An 18,587-nucleotide genomic window follows, 5' to 3' on the forward strand; every position below is an offset into this window, starting at 1 on the left:
ACAGCATGCAAGTTGATGCCCAGGGGAAGAATACTGTAAAATCTCCATTCCCTCCCCACTTCAGGGGAAGGTTACTGCAAAATCCCCATTTCCTCCCAATCAGCTGGGACTCGGGAGGCAGAGAATAGATGGGGGCGGGGCCGGTCAGAATTTTTACTACCGGTTCTCCGAACTACTCAAAATTTCCGCTACCGGTTCTCCAGAACTGGTCAGAACCTGCTGAAACCCACCTCTGAATCAAACTCACCCGATAGGAGCATGTTGGAGAAAAGAGGAAGAACAGTGTGATGTCACACTGGGTTTTTTGGCAGATTGTGATATTCTAAAATCGTAAATAAAGGAGCAAGCCAGGGTAAAGAAAGCAAGCAAATCAAAGACAGGTTTTCCTTCAAACTTTCCCCACAAGGGGTGGATTTGCGGAGCAGGTGAGTCTCTTTCAAGTACAGGTAGTCCTCGACTTACGACGATTCATTTAATGACCATTCAAAGTTACAACCGCACTGAAAAAGAGTGGCTTACGACTGTTTTTCACACTTCACGGTAGCATCCCCACAGTCACATGATCAAAATTTGGATGCTTGGCAACTGGCATGTATTTATGACGGTTGCACCCGCCTCGCCCGGGGTTATGGGATCACTCTTTGTAACTTTCCAAAGTTTCCAACTTTCCAAATAACCAAAGTCAATGGGGGAAGCCAGATTCACTTAACGAAACCACCCCCCCCCCCCCGATTCACTTAATAACTGGAGTGATTCACCTAAGAACTGTAGCAAAAAAGGTCACAAAATGAGGCACAATACACTTCACTATCTCGCTTAGCAACAGAAATTTTGGACTGCACTGTGATCTTAGGTCGAGGACTACCTGTCGGTCTTTCTCAATTTTGGCAACTTTTAGAAGTAAGGCATTCAGAGACTAAAACATATAAAGAACAGGAATTGGGTATGCCTAGCTTCATGAAAAGAAGGACTAGGCTGATATGATAGCAGAGTCCTAATATTTGAGGGGCTGCCACAAAGAAGAGCGGGGAGGGGGGGTGTCACCCTGTTCTCTAAAGCACCTAAAGGCAAGACTAAGAAACAACAGATGGAAACTTAAACAAGGAGAGAAGCAACCTAGAATTAAGGAGAAATTTCCTGACAGGGAGAACAATTAACCAGGGGAACATCTTGCCACCAGAAGCTGTAGATGCTCCATCACTGGAGGCTTTTAAGAAGAGATTGGACAACCAATGGGATACTATAGGGTCTCCTGCAAGGCCCCTTCCAGCTCTATTCTGATTAATTGATTAGATTGAATTTCACTGGATACTTTTAAGAAGAGACTGGACAGCCACTTGTCTCAAATTGTATGGGGTCTCCTGTTTGAGCAGGGGGCTGGACTAGAGGACCTCCAAAGTCCCTTCCCGCTCTCTTCCGATTGACTGATTTGAATAAATTTCACTGTAGATTTTAAAGAAGAGATTGGACAGTCACTTGTCTCAACTTGTACAGGGTCTCTTGCTTGAGCAGGGGGTTGGATTAGAGGACCTCCAAGGTCCCTTCCAAGCTCCATTCTGATTGATTGATTGAATGAATTTCACTGGAGGCTTTTAAGAAGAGTCTGAGAAGTCTCAAATACCCTCAAAACCATGTTGTTCCGCCAGGCTGGGCTACCAATGTAAAGATTTTAATTGGTTTTAAATGGGATTTTAAATTTGGGGTTTTATAAATTGGGCCTATTATTTAATAATTTTAATTATTTTTAAATTTTGTCTGTGTTTTTAATTAGGCTGTACACCGCCCTGAGTCCTTTGGGAGAAGGGCGGTATAGAAATAAAATTAATAAATAAATAATAAATAAATAGTACAGGGTCTCCTGCTTGGACGGGGGGGGGGGGAGGGTCAGACTAGAGGACCTCCAAGGTCCCCTCTTCCAGCTCCATCCTGATTTAACTGATTTGAATAAATTTAATTGTAGATTTTTAAGAAGAGACTGGACAGTCACTTGTCTCAACTTGTACAGGCTGGACTAGAGGACCTCCCAAGTCCCTTCCAGTTCTATTCTGATTGGATTGTTTGAATAAATTTCACTGGAGGTCTTTTAAGAAGAAACTGGAGAGCCACTTGTCTCAAAAAGGTACAGGGTCTCCTACTTGGGTAGGGGGGTCAGACTAGAGGGCCTCCAAGGTCCCCTCTTCCAGCTCCATCCTGATTTAACTGATTTGAATAAATTTAATTGTAGATTTTTAAGAAGAGACTGGGCAGTCACTTGTCTCAACTTGTACAGGCTGGACTAGAGGACCTCCAAGGTCCCCTCTTCCACCTCCATTCTTGCTTGATTTCCCCCCCCCTCCCCCAGCCAGCATAGGAGGGAATTCTGGGAGCTGTAGTCCACACCCCAAGTGGCCAAGATTGGAGAAAAGCGCTCAAGAAAACGGGGAAGGCCTGTCAAAAAGAGGGAGGAGGGGAGGGGGGAGCAGGGGGGGTCCATGGAGAGCCCCCCCCCCGTTCCCACCTCGGGCCAACCAAGCCTGTGTGAGGGGAAGGGAAGGAGCCAGGCCGCCAGGGACGGGCCTGGTGATCCCCAGAAGGCGGCCCTCACTGACACAACCCGACGAGGCGGCTTCCGTAAGGGGGGAAAAAGGCCACTTTGGGCCCATCCGGAGCCAGGCCGAGGTAGGCCGCACTCGACTCCGGGGGCTTCCCCGCCTCAGCGCGCTAGGCCTCAGCGCCCGAAACCCCGCGCCATTCCCCCCGCTCGGAAGGGGAAAACCCGGCCGGCCTGGACGACGGAACGCGACCGGGGTGGGTTTTAAACGGAGCTCCCCCCGCATCTCCCCCGCTCACCATTGTGGTCCATGATTCGGCCTAGGGCACTCTGGGGACCGGAAGTCGCTCGCGCCGACGGAGGGTGGGGGGGGGGTGGGCGTGGCCGGAAGCTGACGAGGTTAGAAGGGTGAACGGGAAATACGGAGAGAGAGAGAGGGAGAGAGACGCCGCTCTAGAGGTGTATAACAGCCTTTCTGAGCGGGGAATGCGGCGCTTCCGAGTTCCTCCTGGAGAATTCTGCGCCTGCGCACTAGAAGAACTCGACAGAGAGTGGCCCCATAGGGGCGGAAAAAAATTGGAAACTTTAGAAGGAAAAAAATTTAAATTAGGTTTAAATGGGATCATGTATTCCGGTAGAAGCTGAGCCCCGACTTCAGGTAAGAGATGCCAAGACGGGGTGGGGGTGGGCGTGGGTTTCTTCAGTGTTTTTCAATCGAGGCAACTTTTAAGATGTGTGGACGTCAAATCCCAGAATTCATTCATTCATTCTATCTATCTGTCTATCTATCTATAATCTCTATCTACCTATCTATTTATCTATATCTATCATCTATCAATTTCATCTATCAATCGCATCTATGTATCTTCTATGTATCTATCATCCATCAACTTATTATCTATCTATCTATCTATCTATATCTATCATCTCTATCATCTATCTACCTATCTACCTACCTATCTATCTATCTATCTATCTATCTATCTATCTATCTATCTATCTATCATCTCTATCATCTATCTACCTATCTATCTATCCATCCATCTATCCACCATCTCCATCATCTAAAATCTCTATCATCTACCTATCCATCCATCTATCTATCTACCTATCTACCTATCTATTTATCTATATCTAGCATGTATCAATTTCATCTATCGATTGCATCTATATATCTTCTATATATCTATCATCCATCAATTTATTATCTATCTATCTATCTATCTATCTATCTATCTATATCTATCATCAATCTATTTCATCTATCTATCTATCATCTCTATCATCTATCTACCTATCTACCTATCTATCCATCCATCCATCATCTCTATCATCTATCATCTCTATCATCTATCTACCTATCCATCTATCTACCTATCTATTTATCTATATCTATCATGTATCAATTTCATCTATCAATCACATCTATGTATCTTCTATATATCTATCATCCATCAATTTATTATCTATCTATCTATCTATCTATATCTATCATCAATCTATTTCATCTATCATCTATCTATCTATCATCTCTATCATCTATCTACCTATCCATCTATCTATCTGCCTATTTTTCTATATCTATCATGTACCAATTTCATCTATCGATCGCATCTATGTATCATCTATATATCTATCATCCATCAATTTATTATCTATCTATCTATTTATCTATCTATCTATATCTATCTATCCAGTGGTGGGATTCAAGTAATTTAACAACTGGTTCTCTGCCCTAATGATTTCTTCCAACAACCAGTTTGCCAAACTGCTCAGAAAGTTCACAACCGGTTCTCCCGAAGTGGTGCAAACTGGCTGTATCCCACCACTGTATCTATCTATCTATCTATCTATCTATCTATCTATCTATCTATCTATCATATAGTTCTTGGAAGAAAGGAGGGATGGATAAATGCATAATATTGCAAGTGGCAACTTGGAGCAGGACAGAGATGCTGCAGGGGCTTGCAAAATTCTTTGAATCCTTCAAGTCTAAATCCACCCGGTCCTGTGCAGAAATTCCACACCCACACTTGAAGATCACTCTCCTGCTCAAAAAGCCAAATTCCGACTTTTATGATTCATTCAGGCAAAGCCTCATCGCCACTCCCATCCCGGAAGAAATTGAAGGAACCCTGCTGGGCGAATCAGGGACTCGAAAGTCAAGGCAGCACGTGTGAATCTGATTTTCCCCAATCGGCAGCAATTCAAGGGGACCCTTCGTAGAGAGAGAAAATTAGAGCAAGGAGCTCATGGTCTCTTCCATGCGCGGGAATTAAGGATTAGGCGCTGTCCAATAGGGCGCATTTTCAGCAAAGAGCTGCAAAGGAGTCGAGAACGGGAGCTGTCTTCGGTTTTTAGCAGAAATTAAGGTCGTGCATCCCTTTGTACAGTAAGTTTATTATTTATTCTCTTAAAATCAGGGCAAAGGCTGCGTCTCTCTTCTCTCTCTACCGCGCAGGCAGATTTTTTAGGGGGGGGAGGTTGGACGGAGCCTAAAGAGTAAGGCAGCATTTTGCATTCGTGTGTATTGTTCACGTGTGAATACATGGCATTGGTGATAATGCAGAGGTTGGTGTTGCAAAAGATGACCGCAGAGATTTTGTTACCCCTGTTGCTGTTGTTGCTTTTTTTCAAGAGAGAGGGGGGGAGGGGCAGAAAGAAAGGAAGGAAGGGGAGAGAGAGAAAAAGGGAGGGGGAAGAAAGAGAAAGAGAGAGAGAGATAAAGAAAGAAAAAGAAAAGAAAGAAAGAAAGAAAGAAAGAAAGAAAGAAAGAAAGAAAGAAAGAAAGAAAGAAAGAAGAGAGAGAGAAAGAGGGAGGGGGCAGAAAAAGAAAGAAAGAAAGAAAGGGAGGGAGGGGGCAGAAAGAAAGAAAGAAAGAAAAAGAAAGAGGAAAAAGAGAAAGAGGGAGGAGGAGGGGCAGAAAGAGAAAGAAAAAGAAAGAGGAGAGAGAAAGAGGGAGGGGCAGAAAGAGAAAGAAAGAAAGAAAAAGAAAGAAAGGAAAGAGAAAGAGGGAGAGGGCAGAAAGAGAAAGAAAAAGAAAGAAAGAAAGAAGAGAGAGAAAGAGGGAGGGGCAGAAAGAAAGAAAAAAGAAAGAAAGAAAGAGGGAGGGAGGGGGCAGAAAGAGAAAGAAAGAAAGAAAAAGAAAGAAAGGAGAGAGAGAGAGGGAGGGGGAGGGGGCAGAAAGAGAAAGAAAGAAAGAGGAGGGAAGGGGAAGAAAGAAAGAAAGGAAAAGGAGAGAAAGAGGAAGGGTGGAGGGGGCAGAAAGAGAAAGAAAGGAAAAGAAAAAAAAGGAGGGAGGGGAAGGGGAAGAAAAGAAAGAAAAAGAAAGGAGAGAGAAAGAGGGAGGGGGAGGTGACAGAAAGAGAAAGAAAGAGAAAAAGAAAGAAAAAGAAAGAAAGGAAAGAAAGAAAGAAAGAAAGAAAGAAAGAAAGAAAGAAAGAAAGAAAGAAAGAAAGAAAGAAAGAAAGAGAAAGATATATGCTCAGGCTGGGATTGAAGGCTTCCAGTATTTCTCAACCTTTGGCAATTTAAAAGACTTGTGGACTTCAACTCCCAGAATTCCCCAGCGAGCATTGCTGGCTGGGGAATTCTTGGAGTTGTATGTGGCCTGCATATAATCCAGCGTTTCTCAACCTCGCCAATTTTGTGATGGGTGGACTTCCACTCCCAGAATCCACCAGGCAGCAGGGGATTCTGGGAGTGGAAATCCACACTTTATAAAGTCAGGGTCGAGAAATGCTGACCTTGGACTGTTGCACTGAATTTGGGGCTTAATTATAGGATAAAAGACGGCCCTTTTATTTCAGAACGCTGTCCTTGAGATTTATGTAATTTCATGACTATTTTCTCGGTTTTGTTTTTGATTCCTCCTTTATAAAACAAAGTGATCAATAATTATTTTTAACCCTTATGAATCTCTTTCGGATGTGCGCCCGCCCCCCCTTTTCAGGTTTCTCCTTTGTTTTTGTTTTTTTTTAAAAAAAGGTGTAATTAAGACATTTTGAGACTGTTCGCCAGAGGGAGCTGCAGCCGTCAGAATCAAACTCGAGATTGTGAGAATGCAGTTCATCATCGAATTAGATGGCGATGGAAATTAGGAAAATGGTTATTACATTCTCGTCTTAAAATTTTGTTTTTGTAGATGTGGCCTGATAACATTGATGACTGCAGTCTCCCCAGGCAAATGGGACGGTCCCCGCTAAGCAACCCAGTTGATTTGTTTCATTCAGAACCCGTTGTGAAAATCTGTGCTCCTATGGTTAGGTATTCAAAGTAAGTGCTGTTTTCGCGTTCTGCCTAAATCCGTCAGCATCATGCTTGCCTTCACCCAATAATGAGATTTTTGTTCCATTTGCAAGCCGTGTTTTATCAAGGATATCATCCTCTAGTACCGTGATGCAGTGGTGAAATCCAATTTTTTTTTACTACCGGTTCTGTGGGCGTGGCAGAGGAAGGATACTGCAAAATCTCCATTCCCACCCCACTTCAGGGGAAGGATGCTGCAAAATCCCCATTCCCTCCCCACTCCTGGGGGAAGGATATTGCAAAATCTCCATTCCCACCCCACTCTGGAGCCAGTCAGAGGTGGTATTTGCCGGTTCTCCAAACTACTCAAAATTTCTGCTTACCGGTTCTCCAGAACCTGTCAGAACCTGCTGGATTTCACCCCTGCCATGATGGCAAACCTATGGCAACCTATGAAAAATGTCCTTATCTCGAATGCTTTTATATTTGTAGATTATCCTTCAGAACTTTAGTCAGGAAATACGATTGTGATTTATGCTACACGCCAATGATCATAGCGGCTGATTTTGTCAGATCTTTGAAAGCGAGGCACAGTGAATTTACAACAAATCAAGGTAGGTTGCGTATATATTTTCTCACCCCTCTGGAGCTTTTAAAATCCTGTTTTAATGCTCAGTTAGTTGTCCTCAAAATATCTTTTTAAAACTTACAGACAATCTAATTTATAGCTCAGGAAGACACTGATTAGGATCAAATCATTGCACAGAGATGGAATGGAATGGAATGGAATGGAATGGAATGGAATAGAATAGAATAGAATAGAATAGAATAGAATAGAATAGAATAGAATAGAATAGAATAGAATAGAATAGAATAGAATAGAATAGAATAGACAGAGTTGGAAGGGACCTCGGAGGTCTTCTAGTCCAACCCCCTGCCCAGGCAGGAAACCCTATACCACTTCAGGCAAATGGTTATCCAACATCTTCTTAAAAACTTCCAGTGTTGGAGCATTCACAACTTCTAGAGGCAAGTTGTTCCACTTGTTAATTGTTCTCACTGTCAGAAAATTTCTCCTTAGTCCTAAATTGCTTCTCTCCTTGATTAGTTTCCACCCATTGCTTGAAATAATATGCTTGGTTTTGGCCTGGTATGTTGTTAGAAGGAAGGCACGAGTGATTTATTCAGTAAGAATGACGGAACGAACTATTTAGTGTGATAAGGGTAAAGGTTCCCCTCGCACATATGTGCTAGTCGTTCCCGACTCTAGGGGGCGGTGCTCATCTCCGTTTCAAAGCCGAAGAGCCAGTGCTGTCTGAAGATGTCTCCGTGGTCATGTGACGGGCATGACTCAAAGCCAAAGGCGCACGGAACGCTGTTCCCTTCCCACCAAAGGTGGTCCCTATTTTTCTACTTGCATTTTTGACGTGCTTTCGAACTGCTAGGTTGGCAGAAGCTGGGACAAGGAATGGGAGCTCACCCCGTTACGTGGCACTAGGGATTTGAATTGCTGAACTGCCGACCTTTCGATCGACAGGCTCAGCATCTTAGCCGCTGAGCCACCACGTCCCTTTAATTTTTTTTTTTTTTTAATTATTTGATTTATATGCCGCCTTTCTCTGGAGTCAGGGCAGCTTACAATGCATTAAGCAATAGCCTTCATACTTTTGTATATTTATACAAAGTCAGCTTATTGCCCCCACAACTGGGTCCTCATTTTACCTACCTTAGAAAGGATGGAAGGCTGAGTCAACCTTGAGCCTGGTGGGATTCGAACTTACAGTAATTGCCGACAGCTGGTGTTAATCACAATGCTATTAGTCTGCTGAGCCACCAGGCCCAGTTTATTCATTTAATTTAAATGTAATTTTAGTGTGATAGAGGAATCAATTTAACAGCTTGTAGTCCTAGGAAGTAAACCTTCAATCTGTTCCCCACCAAATTTGAAATATTTCTTCAGTCTATTTCTTTCAAGTTAAATTATCCTTCGATCAAGGCCTTATTCCTTTAGTAGATTTCTAAGATGTTATCCTCTAGAAATCCCCCCAAATATGGATCTCCATATACCAGGAAATTTGTAAAATAGCTGGCACTGGAAGTAGCTTCTAGTCAAAGATATCCATTGAATTTAAAGCAGCTGAGTTGAACAAGTAGAAGTAGATGGAAGAACAATTTCAAACTCAAGATACGTGGAGGGCAACAGATTAAAGAAAGTTCAGTGCATAGGACCGCAGATTCCCACTAAATCCTGGTTTGTTCCATCCATCCTGAATAAAACCATGATTGGCTTCATTTAGCCAAGTTCTCCCTAGCTGGAATTCAGTGCTAGCCAATAACCACCTTGGTTCTCTCATTGATGTTTCTAGAATGCACCTTCTTCCCTAAATAACAAGGATTTTTATTTATTTATTACAATTCATTTTTTTACAGCTGACCATCCTTTGATTGTTCAGTTTGCTGCTAAAGAAGCACAAGTTTTAGCAGACGCAGCTGGCCTTGTTAGTCCGTTTGCAGATGGCGTAGATTTAAACTGTGGTTGTCCGCAAAGGTAAGAGACCTGAAACAAAATATGGAGAATCATTTCTTAAGGCAAGTGCTGTTGTACTGATTTTCTGTACGCTATTATTTGCTTCCTTTACATTTCAAAATAGGTAAAGCTGCAAAGAAATTGGAGCTTTATATGTTTTTTTGTTTAAATGTCTGATTAAATTGTCTTTTTAGTATAAACATGGTAGGTCAGTGGTACTCAACCTGTGGTCCACGGACCACAAAAGCATGAAGAAATGTTGTGATTTAAATCTTGAGTTAAGTCTTGCTGGTCCATGGCCACAAAAGGTATTTAAAGGGGGACAGATTCCAACAGAGAGTTGTCCCTTCCAACAGAGAGTTGGAAGGGACCTTGTAGGTCATCTAGTCCAACCCCCCCCACCCCCCCACCCAAGCAGGTGACCTTACATCGTTTCTGACAGATGGCAGTCCATTCTCTTCTGGACTTGTCAGTGGGACATCAGGGTTGCTCTCTCTCTGAAGTACTCGCCATACGTCTTCTATTGTTTTCTTCCAGATGGGCCATGGCAGAAGGCTATGGTGCTTGCTTAATAAACAAACCACAACTGATACAAGAGATGGTGAGATCAGTAAGAAATCAAGTGGAAAACCCCACATTTTCAGTATCTATTAAGATACGGTAAGTCCTTTATAGATATATATGTGTGTGTGTGTGTGTGAATTGCCTTATAGATGTGGTGGGCAGCAGAAAAAATAAAATGTATTTTATTTATTGCCTTCATAAAAAGGTATTGCAAATTATCCATTAAGAAGCTGTCTTTAATTCGTAACCATATGATTCAGTGAAAAAATCAAGGCATTTGTATGATTCAGGAATAATGCCACAAGAGCAATAGCACTTAGACTTATATACCGCTTCGTAGCGCTTCACAAATGTCAGCTTATTGCCCCCCCCCCCAACAATCTGGGTCTTCATTTTACCGACCGCGGAAGGATGGAAGGTTGAATCAACCTTGAGCCGGTCAGGATCGAACTACTGGCACTGGGCAGAGTTAACCCGTAATACTGCATTCTAACCACTGGGAGGGAAGGAAGGAAGGAAGGAAGGAAGGAAGGAAGGAAGGAAGGAAGGAAGGAAGGAAGGAAGGAAGGAGTGGTCCGCCAGCAGCTTGTGGAGCTGGCAGCAGAGTCGGACAGTGAGGAGACTGGGGAGGAACATGGGCCAGTCCTGGAATCTGGAGAAGGCTCGGACGAGGGCTCTTTGTCGGAGGCAGAGAAAGGGGCATCTGGGAGGTACGTGCTGCCTCTGGAGCCTCCAGAGTCGGACCTCAGCGAGGCAGAGGAACAGGGGGAGCCTGTTCCCAATGCGCGCATGCGCAGAGTTGCCAGAAGGCAAGAACAGTTAAAACAAAAGGGACGACTCAGGAGTAAGGCTTGGAGATGATTGGCCCCTCCCATAAGACATAAAAAAGGAGCAAAGGCACGTGGGCCTTTGCAGGAAACAACATTGTTAATTCTGTGCAGTTTAAAGTCTGAAGCTCTGTTTGATTCTGGACTCCATGTGGCTTTGCCAATTAGGTCTTTGGCAGCGTGTCAAGGGAGATAAAGGTGGGTGATTATCAGCCTTATCCCGAAGGACTCTTTACAACTATTTGGGACTCATCTGTGAATGAACAGAATTCCCAGCTGTTGCAATAAAAGAGGTTTTTGGGATGACTCGTGTGTTTTACTGACTCAGGAAGCCTAAGTCAGGAAGGAAGGAAGGAAGGAAGGAAGGAAGGAAGGAAGGAAGGAAGGAAGGAAGGAAGGAAGGAAGGAAGGAAGGGCAATAGCACTTAGACTTATATACCCCTTCACAGTACTTTATAGCCCTCTCTGAGCCAGCTTTACAGAGTCAGCTTATTGCCTCCCAACAATCTGGGTCCTCATTTTATCGACCGCGGAAGGATGGAAGGCTGAGTCAACCTTGAGCCAGTCAGGATCGAACTTCTGGTAGTGGCATTGAACTACCTGTACATACATATATGTATATGTTTCTCCCTCCCTCCCCGTTCTTAAATCTCCACTATATTTTCACGCTGAGAAAATATTTTCACCTGCTGCGTTACCATTTTTCTCTCTCGCATGGAACGGAAGGATCCATGAAGATCTAAAAAGAACTGTAGACCTCTGTCAAAAAGCAGAGTCAGCCAGCGTATCCTGGATCAGCGTACACGGCAGAAGTGTAGAGGAAAGACACCAGTCGGTGCACTACGATGCAATTAAGACAATTAAAGACAGCGTCTCCATACCGGTGGTAGCTAACGGTGACGTGAAATCCCTGAAAGATGTAGAGGCCGTTCATCAAAAAACAGGAGCTGATGGTGAGGACAACCTTGGTTCTTCTGAGTTTTTTCTCCCCGATGCTTGTTTCCAGCAATGCTGGCTAGGCTGTTCTTGGAGCTGGAGTCCACCCAGAGGTGAGCTTCAAAAATTTTAGCAAGGGGTTCTCTGCCCGGTTGCTGGGTGGGTGTGGCCTAAATTGGCCTCCTGCACCACAGGGGGGGGGGCGTTTTTGCCCTCCCCAGGCTCCGGAGGCTTTTCTTGAGCCTCTGGGAGGGTGAAAACGGCTTCCCCAGGCTCTGGAGGCCAGAAACAGGCCCGTTTCTGGCTCTTCCCGAATTTCCAGTAAGCCCGTTTTTCACTGTCCCTGAGCCTCTATGCGTGCCCTGCACTTATCTGCATCCAAAATGGGCCCCGTGGGGATTCCTGTGAGGGGAGGGGTGGGGTGAGGCAGCCAGGAGTGGGATTTGAGGGTTCTCCGAACTGCACAGAATCTTAGCTAGAGGTTCTCCCGAACCCCTACGAACCCCCAGCAGCCCACCCCTGGGTCCACCCATCTTAAAATGGCTACGGTTAGAAACCACTCCTCTCTCCTCTTTTAAATAGCTACACAAGGAGCTCATGTTATACGGTGTAAGCTCATATTCTAAGAAATATTTTTCACTGGGTTAAATGGGTCTTTCTCCTAAGTTTCTAAGACTCAATTGAAATTTAGTCAAAACTGTCACCCCGTTAATCATCTGAATCTTCCAGAATGCTGCCTTTCTGCTTCTAGTATCTTCAATATTACCGTTAATCAATTCCTCTCGCTCCCATTCGGTGAATAGCCAGCATCCTGGAACTTTTTAATAAATAAGAAATTATGACGCTCTTTAAGTAGGTCACGCAACTTCTCCAGCTCTTTGAAACGTGCATCACCTTCAAGAGATTGATGAGCAATCCATGTTCACCAACCCCTTCGCATTTTGTGATCTCTCCAGCCTCCTCTTGTCCAAAGTTGGCATTATATATTTTTGCATTTTGAGGATTTGAAGTCTGCCATCTTCAAGTTGCCAAGATTTGAGAAAGATTTAGACTCAGGAAAGAAAGAATCAAAAAACACGGTCCAATATTTTTCCATCAACGCCTCTCCTTTTCCTGTTCTGCCCTACTCCTCAAAATAGTACAACTGTGGACACTATCAGTGGATACCAAAAAAATTATCCATTCCAGTTTTAAGATAAAATTGAAGTACGTCTTTGTGGTTTTCTGAAAATATATTTCTTTTCCTTTTGTAGGTGTCATGGTTGCGAGAGGGCTTTTAGCCAATCCGGCTTTATTTGCAGGATATGAAGACACACCTCTGCAGTGTGTCCAGGATTGGGTGGACATAGCCCTCGAGCAAGGTACCCCCTTTACCTGCTTCCATCATCATTTAATGTACATGCTGGAGAGAGTGACTTCGAAGCAAGAAAAGAAGATTTTTAATGTTTTATCAAGTACGTCTGCTGTTTTGGACTACCTTAGAGATAATTATGGCGTTCGGTAGCCTCCTAGATATATTTAAATCGCGAGAAGACCAAACTTATTTTAAAATTGTGGACGTCTACGATTGTTTTTTTTTCTACTCAAGGATTTCAGTATGTGCATTTATACGATGCTAGCATTTTCTTATGAGCAAATTGTGAATAAAAGCAGCAAGCGTTCATTGCAGAGGTGGGTTGCAGCAGGTTCTGACCAGTTCTGGAGAACCGGTAGTGGAACTTCTGAGTAGTTTGGAGAACCGGTAGTAAAAATTCCCCATCTATTCTCTGCCTCCCATGTCCCAGCTGATCGGGAGGAAATGGGGATGTTGCGGTACCCTTCCCCTGGATTGGGGAGGGAATGGAGATTTTACAGTATCCTTCCCCTGCCATGCCCACCAAGCCATGCCCAGCAAGCCACACCCGCAGAACTGGTAGTAAACTTTTTTGAAACCCACCTCTGGTCCATATGTTTATTCAGCCCTCATCAGGCAAACTATACTTTGATAGGTCCAAACTATGAACCATAATCTCAAGTTGGCTATAATATATTATATATATATTATATGGTTATAATAAAGATGCTGATTACAAAAACATATACAGGTAGTCCTCGACGTACGACCACAATTGAGCTCAGAATTTATGTTGCTAAACAAGACAGTGGTTAAGTGAGTTTTGCCCCGTTTTAGGACCTTTCTTGCCACAGCTGTTAAATGAATCACAGCAGTTCTTAAGTTAGCAACACGGTTCTTAAGTGAATCTGGTTTTCCCGTTACTTGTCTGAAGGATGCAAAAGGGGATCCCATAACCCTGGGACGTTGCAACCGTCATAAATCTGAGCCAGTTGCCAACATCCGAATTTTGAACATGTGACCATAGGGTAATGCGATGGTCATAAAAGTGAAAAACAGTCGTAAATCACTTTTTTCAGTGCCGTAGTAACTACAAATTGTCAATAAACAAATGGTTGTAAGTTGAGGAATACCTGTAATTCTCCTCCTCCTCTTCCAGTATCCGGCATTCCTTTCAGCAGAGATTAATATCTACAAACTGATTAAAAACTTCCCCTATTAATCATTCCAGATAATAACCACTCTTTGGAAGGAGTGTACTTTTGGTATAAATTTGAATGATCATAGCTTGCTGAACATCTTTGATCATGCTATAATCCCAAAGGTGCTTTTTTCAAGAGGCAATTGGACTTTCTGATTTTTCTTTGAAGACGTTTCGCTTCTCATCCAAGAAGCTTCTTCAGCTCTGACTGTAGTTCGTCAGAGAGCTGAAGAACCTTCTTGGATGAGAAGCGAAATGTCTTCAAAAAAAAAAAAAATCAAGAAAGTCCAGTTGCCTCTTGAAAAAAGCACCTTTGGGACAACCATGACCTGGATGACAGAGAATCTCCATGGACATCATGCTATAGTGAATATAGTAGATTTCTAAAGAAATATAGTAGTTTTCTGAACAAATATCAAGTTGGAGTCGGAGACCGTCCTGAAGCCTTTATTCTGCAGTTTTATCCCTGCTTACAAAAGTCAGACGTAAGTTCATGAGACTTATTAAAAAACAAACACGCATGAGATTGTATTTATCAACCTACATCCGTTCAAAATTGCTTCACATATATGCCACACCTCTTAATCTTGGAATAATCCTGTTGTACAGGTAGTCCTAGACTCACAACCATTTGTTTAGTGCCATTTGAAGTTACGGCACTGAAAAAAGTGACTTATGACTGTTTTTCACGCTTACAACCATTGCAGCAGCTCCATAGTCACATGATCAAAATTCAGATGCTTGGCAACTGACATGTAATTATGACACCTTTTGCGGCCTCCTGACGAGCAAAGCTAGATTCACTTAACAACCGTTTTAATAACTTAACAACTGCAATGGTTCACTTAACAACTGTGGCAAGAAAGGTCGTAAAATGGGCCAAAACTTAGTTAACTGTCTTGTTTATCAACGAAATTGGGGGTTCAATTGTAAGGCGAGGACTACCTGTATTTGTAATTTAAGGCAGGGGTCCTAAGTTTTCTATATGTGTTTCTGGGTGGAGTAATTTACAACTAGTATATATGGAACATCAGGTTGATTAAAGCTTGTGGATGGAGAGATATAATTAATAAAGGTGCACCAGAAATAGTTTAGTTTTAATTGCACCAATCCAGGATTACTAGTTTGGGAACAATTCTGCTCTTGTTGTTGCCGCCCTACATATTCCCATTCAGCAGCTCAGATTTCAAGCTACTAGTCCTCATCTTTGCCAATTGGACTACACCAGGGTATGTGATCCCAATCCACTAAGAGAAATAACCTATAACTTTATGGGGCCAGGGAAAATGGGTGGACGATAGAAAGCTATAGAGAAGCTATAAATAACTATAGTATGGGGAGTAATAGTGGGTAAGTGAAAATTGGTCATAAGAATAATTTAACTGACTTTGATGTTACCTAGTTTGGGTTAATGAAACATCTGCAAGAAAACAAGCAAGTTCAGAGAGCACCAAGGATCATTTAGATAAAATCAATTTAAAACAATCTTGTTTTGGATAGCAATAGCACTTAGACTTCTAGTTTTACAAATACCTTTAAATCAAATGGTTATTGATGATTGGAATAACTATTAGTGCTTGTTTATTTTGACTTTTGCTAGAGGGTTGCAAAAATGTATCATTTGTTGTTTATTATGACAATGCCCTGTTTATTCCTTTGAATACAAGCCATCTAGAATTTCCTATTTGATTAAGGTAGCGGAACTATTAAATAAGAACAGGTATAGAAATGGGAAAAATTAAAAAAAATAATAATGAAGCTGTTGTCAACCTCCTGAAGGTAGAAGCAGGTTGATCTTGACTCCGGGTGATTTTGTGTAGGCATCCATATTTCCATAGCAAGATTTGCCTTCTCAGATGTTTCTCAACATCTAATTTTGTGGACAAAGTCAGCTAGTTTCAAATACAAAAAAAACCAGATTTCTGGGATGTTATTCAGCAATTGTCCACACTCCTTAAAATAATATTCCAAATGGTGTAGATAGATTTATTCATCATACCAACTGTGATGAATACATAAATAATACATATGCAGCCCTTACAACAGTGTTAGGACCCTGTATTTTTTTCAACCACTGAAAATTGGTAGGTTTTCTGAAATGTAATTGTGCTATAATAGTTGGTAAAAATGCTCTCAAAATTGGGAGGAATGCCAATTTTGCTGAAGCTAGTTCAGTTCTAGTTTGAAGCTACTTAGCTTGATCTAGCCAGCTTTCGAAGTGTTGGAAGGAAAATCCATCTGGTTCATTTCCAAGCTGGGAGAAAGACGCTGGAAACAACATGGAGGCTGATTGGAAAGAAAGTTTATTGATAAACAGAACAACATGTAAACAAATACAGCGTGAAGTTTTGGGTCAGCTGAACAACTAGCTGAGTGAGAGAAAGGGTTCTTATATGGTTCTGTGGGATTTTTTTTGAAGTCTGGGATTTGTGCAATATGGGCTTTGTGTTTCTAAAGAGGGTGTTGGGCTTTGTGGTTGATGGCTTATGTCCTGTGCTAGATTTTGGGTGAGGGGCTGCTTGTTATCATCCTATTATTCGGCTTTTGTTAGCTGTCAAACTTTGCTGTAAAGGCAGGGGTTCCCAACTTTTTCTATACCCCGGACCCCTAGAACGCTTCTGATATATTCTCATACCCCTTACAAAAATAAATTATATGCATATAATTTGCATATAATTACACATATGCATGACTATAATTTTGAAACGTCTAAACCCAAGTTTTCTCACCCCCTGGAATATCGTCTCGCACTTCCAGGTTGGGAACACCTGCTGTAAGGGGGTTTCGAAACATCCTGTCTTGAATGGACTTCTGCTGGCAGTATTTAGTTTATTGTCATTGCACATGGTACAACGAAATTAAATGCCGTCTTCAGTGTACGTTATAACTATAAAAATAAAAACACAAACATACATCCTTTACATTCTATATAACTGAAATTGAAAACCCAATCTTGCACTATCCCATAGAGTTCAATATGGTTATTGCCCTGGGATAGAAGCTGTTTTTCAGCCTATTTGTTCTTGTTTTTATTATCCTGTATCGTCTGCCAGATGGTAATAGTTCAAAAAAAGGGTGCCCAGGATGAGATGGATCTTTGACCTTTCTTAAGGCAGCGGGAGCCATAAAGCTCTTCCAAAGAGGGTAGAGGGCAACCAATGATTCTCTGGGCAATGATGTTGACCCTCTGGAGCGCTGTCCTATCTGCCACTGTGCAATTGGCAAACCATACACAGGTGCAGTAAGTTAAAATAGTCTCTACGGTGCAGCGGTAGAAGGTCACCAGCAGTTTTTCATTCAGTTGTTGTTTCCTGAGAAGTCTCAGGTAGTATAATCTCTGCTGGGCCCTTTTGACCAGTGCTGCAATGTGAGCACCCCAGGTCAGGTCCTCTTTTAGGATAACACCCAGAAACTTAAAACTGGCCACTTGCTCCACTCGGTCTCCATTGATAACCAAGAGCTGGATGTCTGATCTACGTATTCTTTCTGTAGTCTGCTATAAGCTCCTTGGTCTTATTGGTGTTAAGGACCAAGTTATTGTCTCCACACCACGAAAGCAACCGGTCCAGCTCATCTCGATAGGCAGACTCATCTCACCCCATTATTTGCGTTGCTTATGAATGGAGCCATCTAGATAGTTGGCTTCCTCTTTCAATAAGCTCCTTATCTCCTTAAGCGCTGGCATCTGCTGTGGACTATTAAGACTGAAGGCTGTTTTCTGCCTCTCAAGAACATGCTTCTCCATTTCTCCTTTAAGGGAAATATAATATTTCTGCACCAAAATATTTCATTTCTTCAAGGAGGAGGAGGAGGGGGCTTCCCACAAAAGTGTAAAATCTCACAATTTAGGGCAACCGGGTCAGCTCTCTCTCTCTCTCTTCCCTTCCATGGAGGGAAGCCTGCAAGCCAGCTTTGAAAACCGATACGCCACACAGCAGCCCCCCCCCATGAGTTGGAATCCACTGGATTCCCTCAGATCCCCTATTGCAACACCCCTCTATAAGAGTCTGCAAGGGAAGCTGCGGCCAAGCATCCGATATGGGAAACATTTTATCGATGATTTTAGAGGACAAATATAAAAATTAGAAAGTAGATGAGTAAAATATAGAAAATAGTTAATTAATAGAGTTAAGCAAATTAAGAAGAGGATGTCAAGTATTAGATATTTCATGTATTGGTATTAAGTTAAGAATAGATTAAATAAATGAATAGGATTGTCAATTTTAACTTGTTATGGCACAAACGTTGGTATCCAGACGACACACTGTTCAATGGAAGATGGATTATTTGCACTAAAATAAAATTTAATATATCTATATCTAGATAGATAGATGATAGATATATATATAGATTAGATAGAAGATAGATAGATGATATAGATAGATCTAGAAATAGATTAAATAGAAGATAGATAGATAGAA

At 42.3% G+C, this 18,587-nt stretch overlaps 2 protein-coding genes across 3 annotated transcripts in view; one reads left to right on the forward strand and one right to left on the reverse strand.

Annotated features, from left to right (window-relative positions):
* CBLL1 (Cbl proto-oncogene like 1) overlaps positions 1–2,858 on the reverse strand; it is a 17,678-nt gene extending 14,820 nt beyond the window's left edge. Inside the window, exon 1 of the mRNA XM_070946626.1 lies at positions 2,830–2,858. Coding sequence (XP_070802727.1) covers positions 2,830–2,842 — 13 coding nt within the window. The 5' untranslated portion in view covers positions 2,843–2,858. The remainder of the gene's footprint in view (positions 1–2,829) is intronic.
* Positions 2,644–13,259, forward strand: DUS4L (dihydrouridine synthase 4 like). Of its 2 annotated transcripts, none has more exons than XM_070946628.1 (7): positions 2,644–2,658; positions 6,675–6,805; positions 7,271–7,392; positions 9,209–9,326; positions 9,843–9,965; positions 11,423–11,649; positions 12,886–13,259. In XM_070946628.1, the coding sequence occupies exons 2-7, from the start codon at positions 6,675–6,677 to the stop codon at positions 13,134–13,136; spliced, it is 972 nt and encodes a 323-aa protein (XP_070802729.1). In that variant the 5' UTR covers positions 2,644–2,658; the 3' UTR covers positions 13,137–13,259. The 2 variants fall into 2 exon arrangements, with proteins under 2 accessions (XP_070802729.1, XP_070802728.1); XM_070946627.1 differs by lacking the exon at positions 2,644–2,658 and adding an exon at positions 3,147–3,188.
* Positions 13,260–18,587: the final 5,328 nt, after the last annotated feature.

Source organism: Pituophis catenifer, unplaced genomic scaffold (genome assembly GCF_029215685.1).
Source record: "Pituophis catenifer annectens isolate HBS135680 unplaced genomic scaffold, rPitCat1.0.hap2 SCAF_7, whole genome shotgun sequence".
In the NCBI taxonomy this organism is placed as follows: Eukaryota; Metazoa; Chordata; class Lepidosauria; order Squamata; family Colubridae; genus Pituophis; species Pituophis catenifer.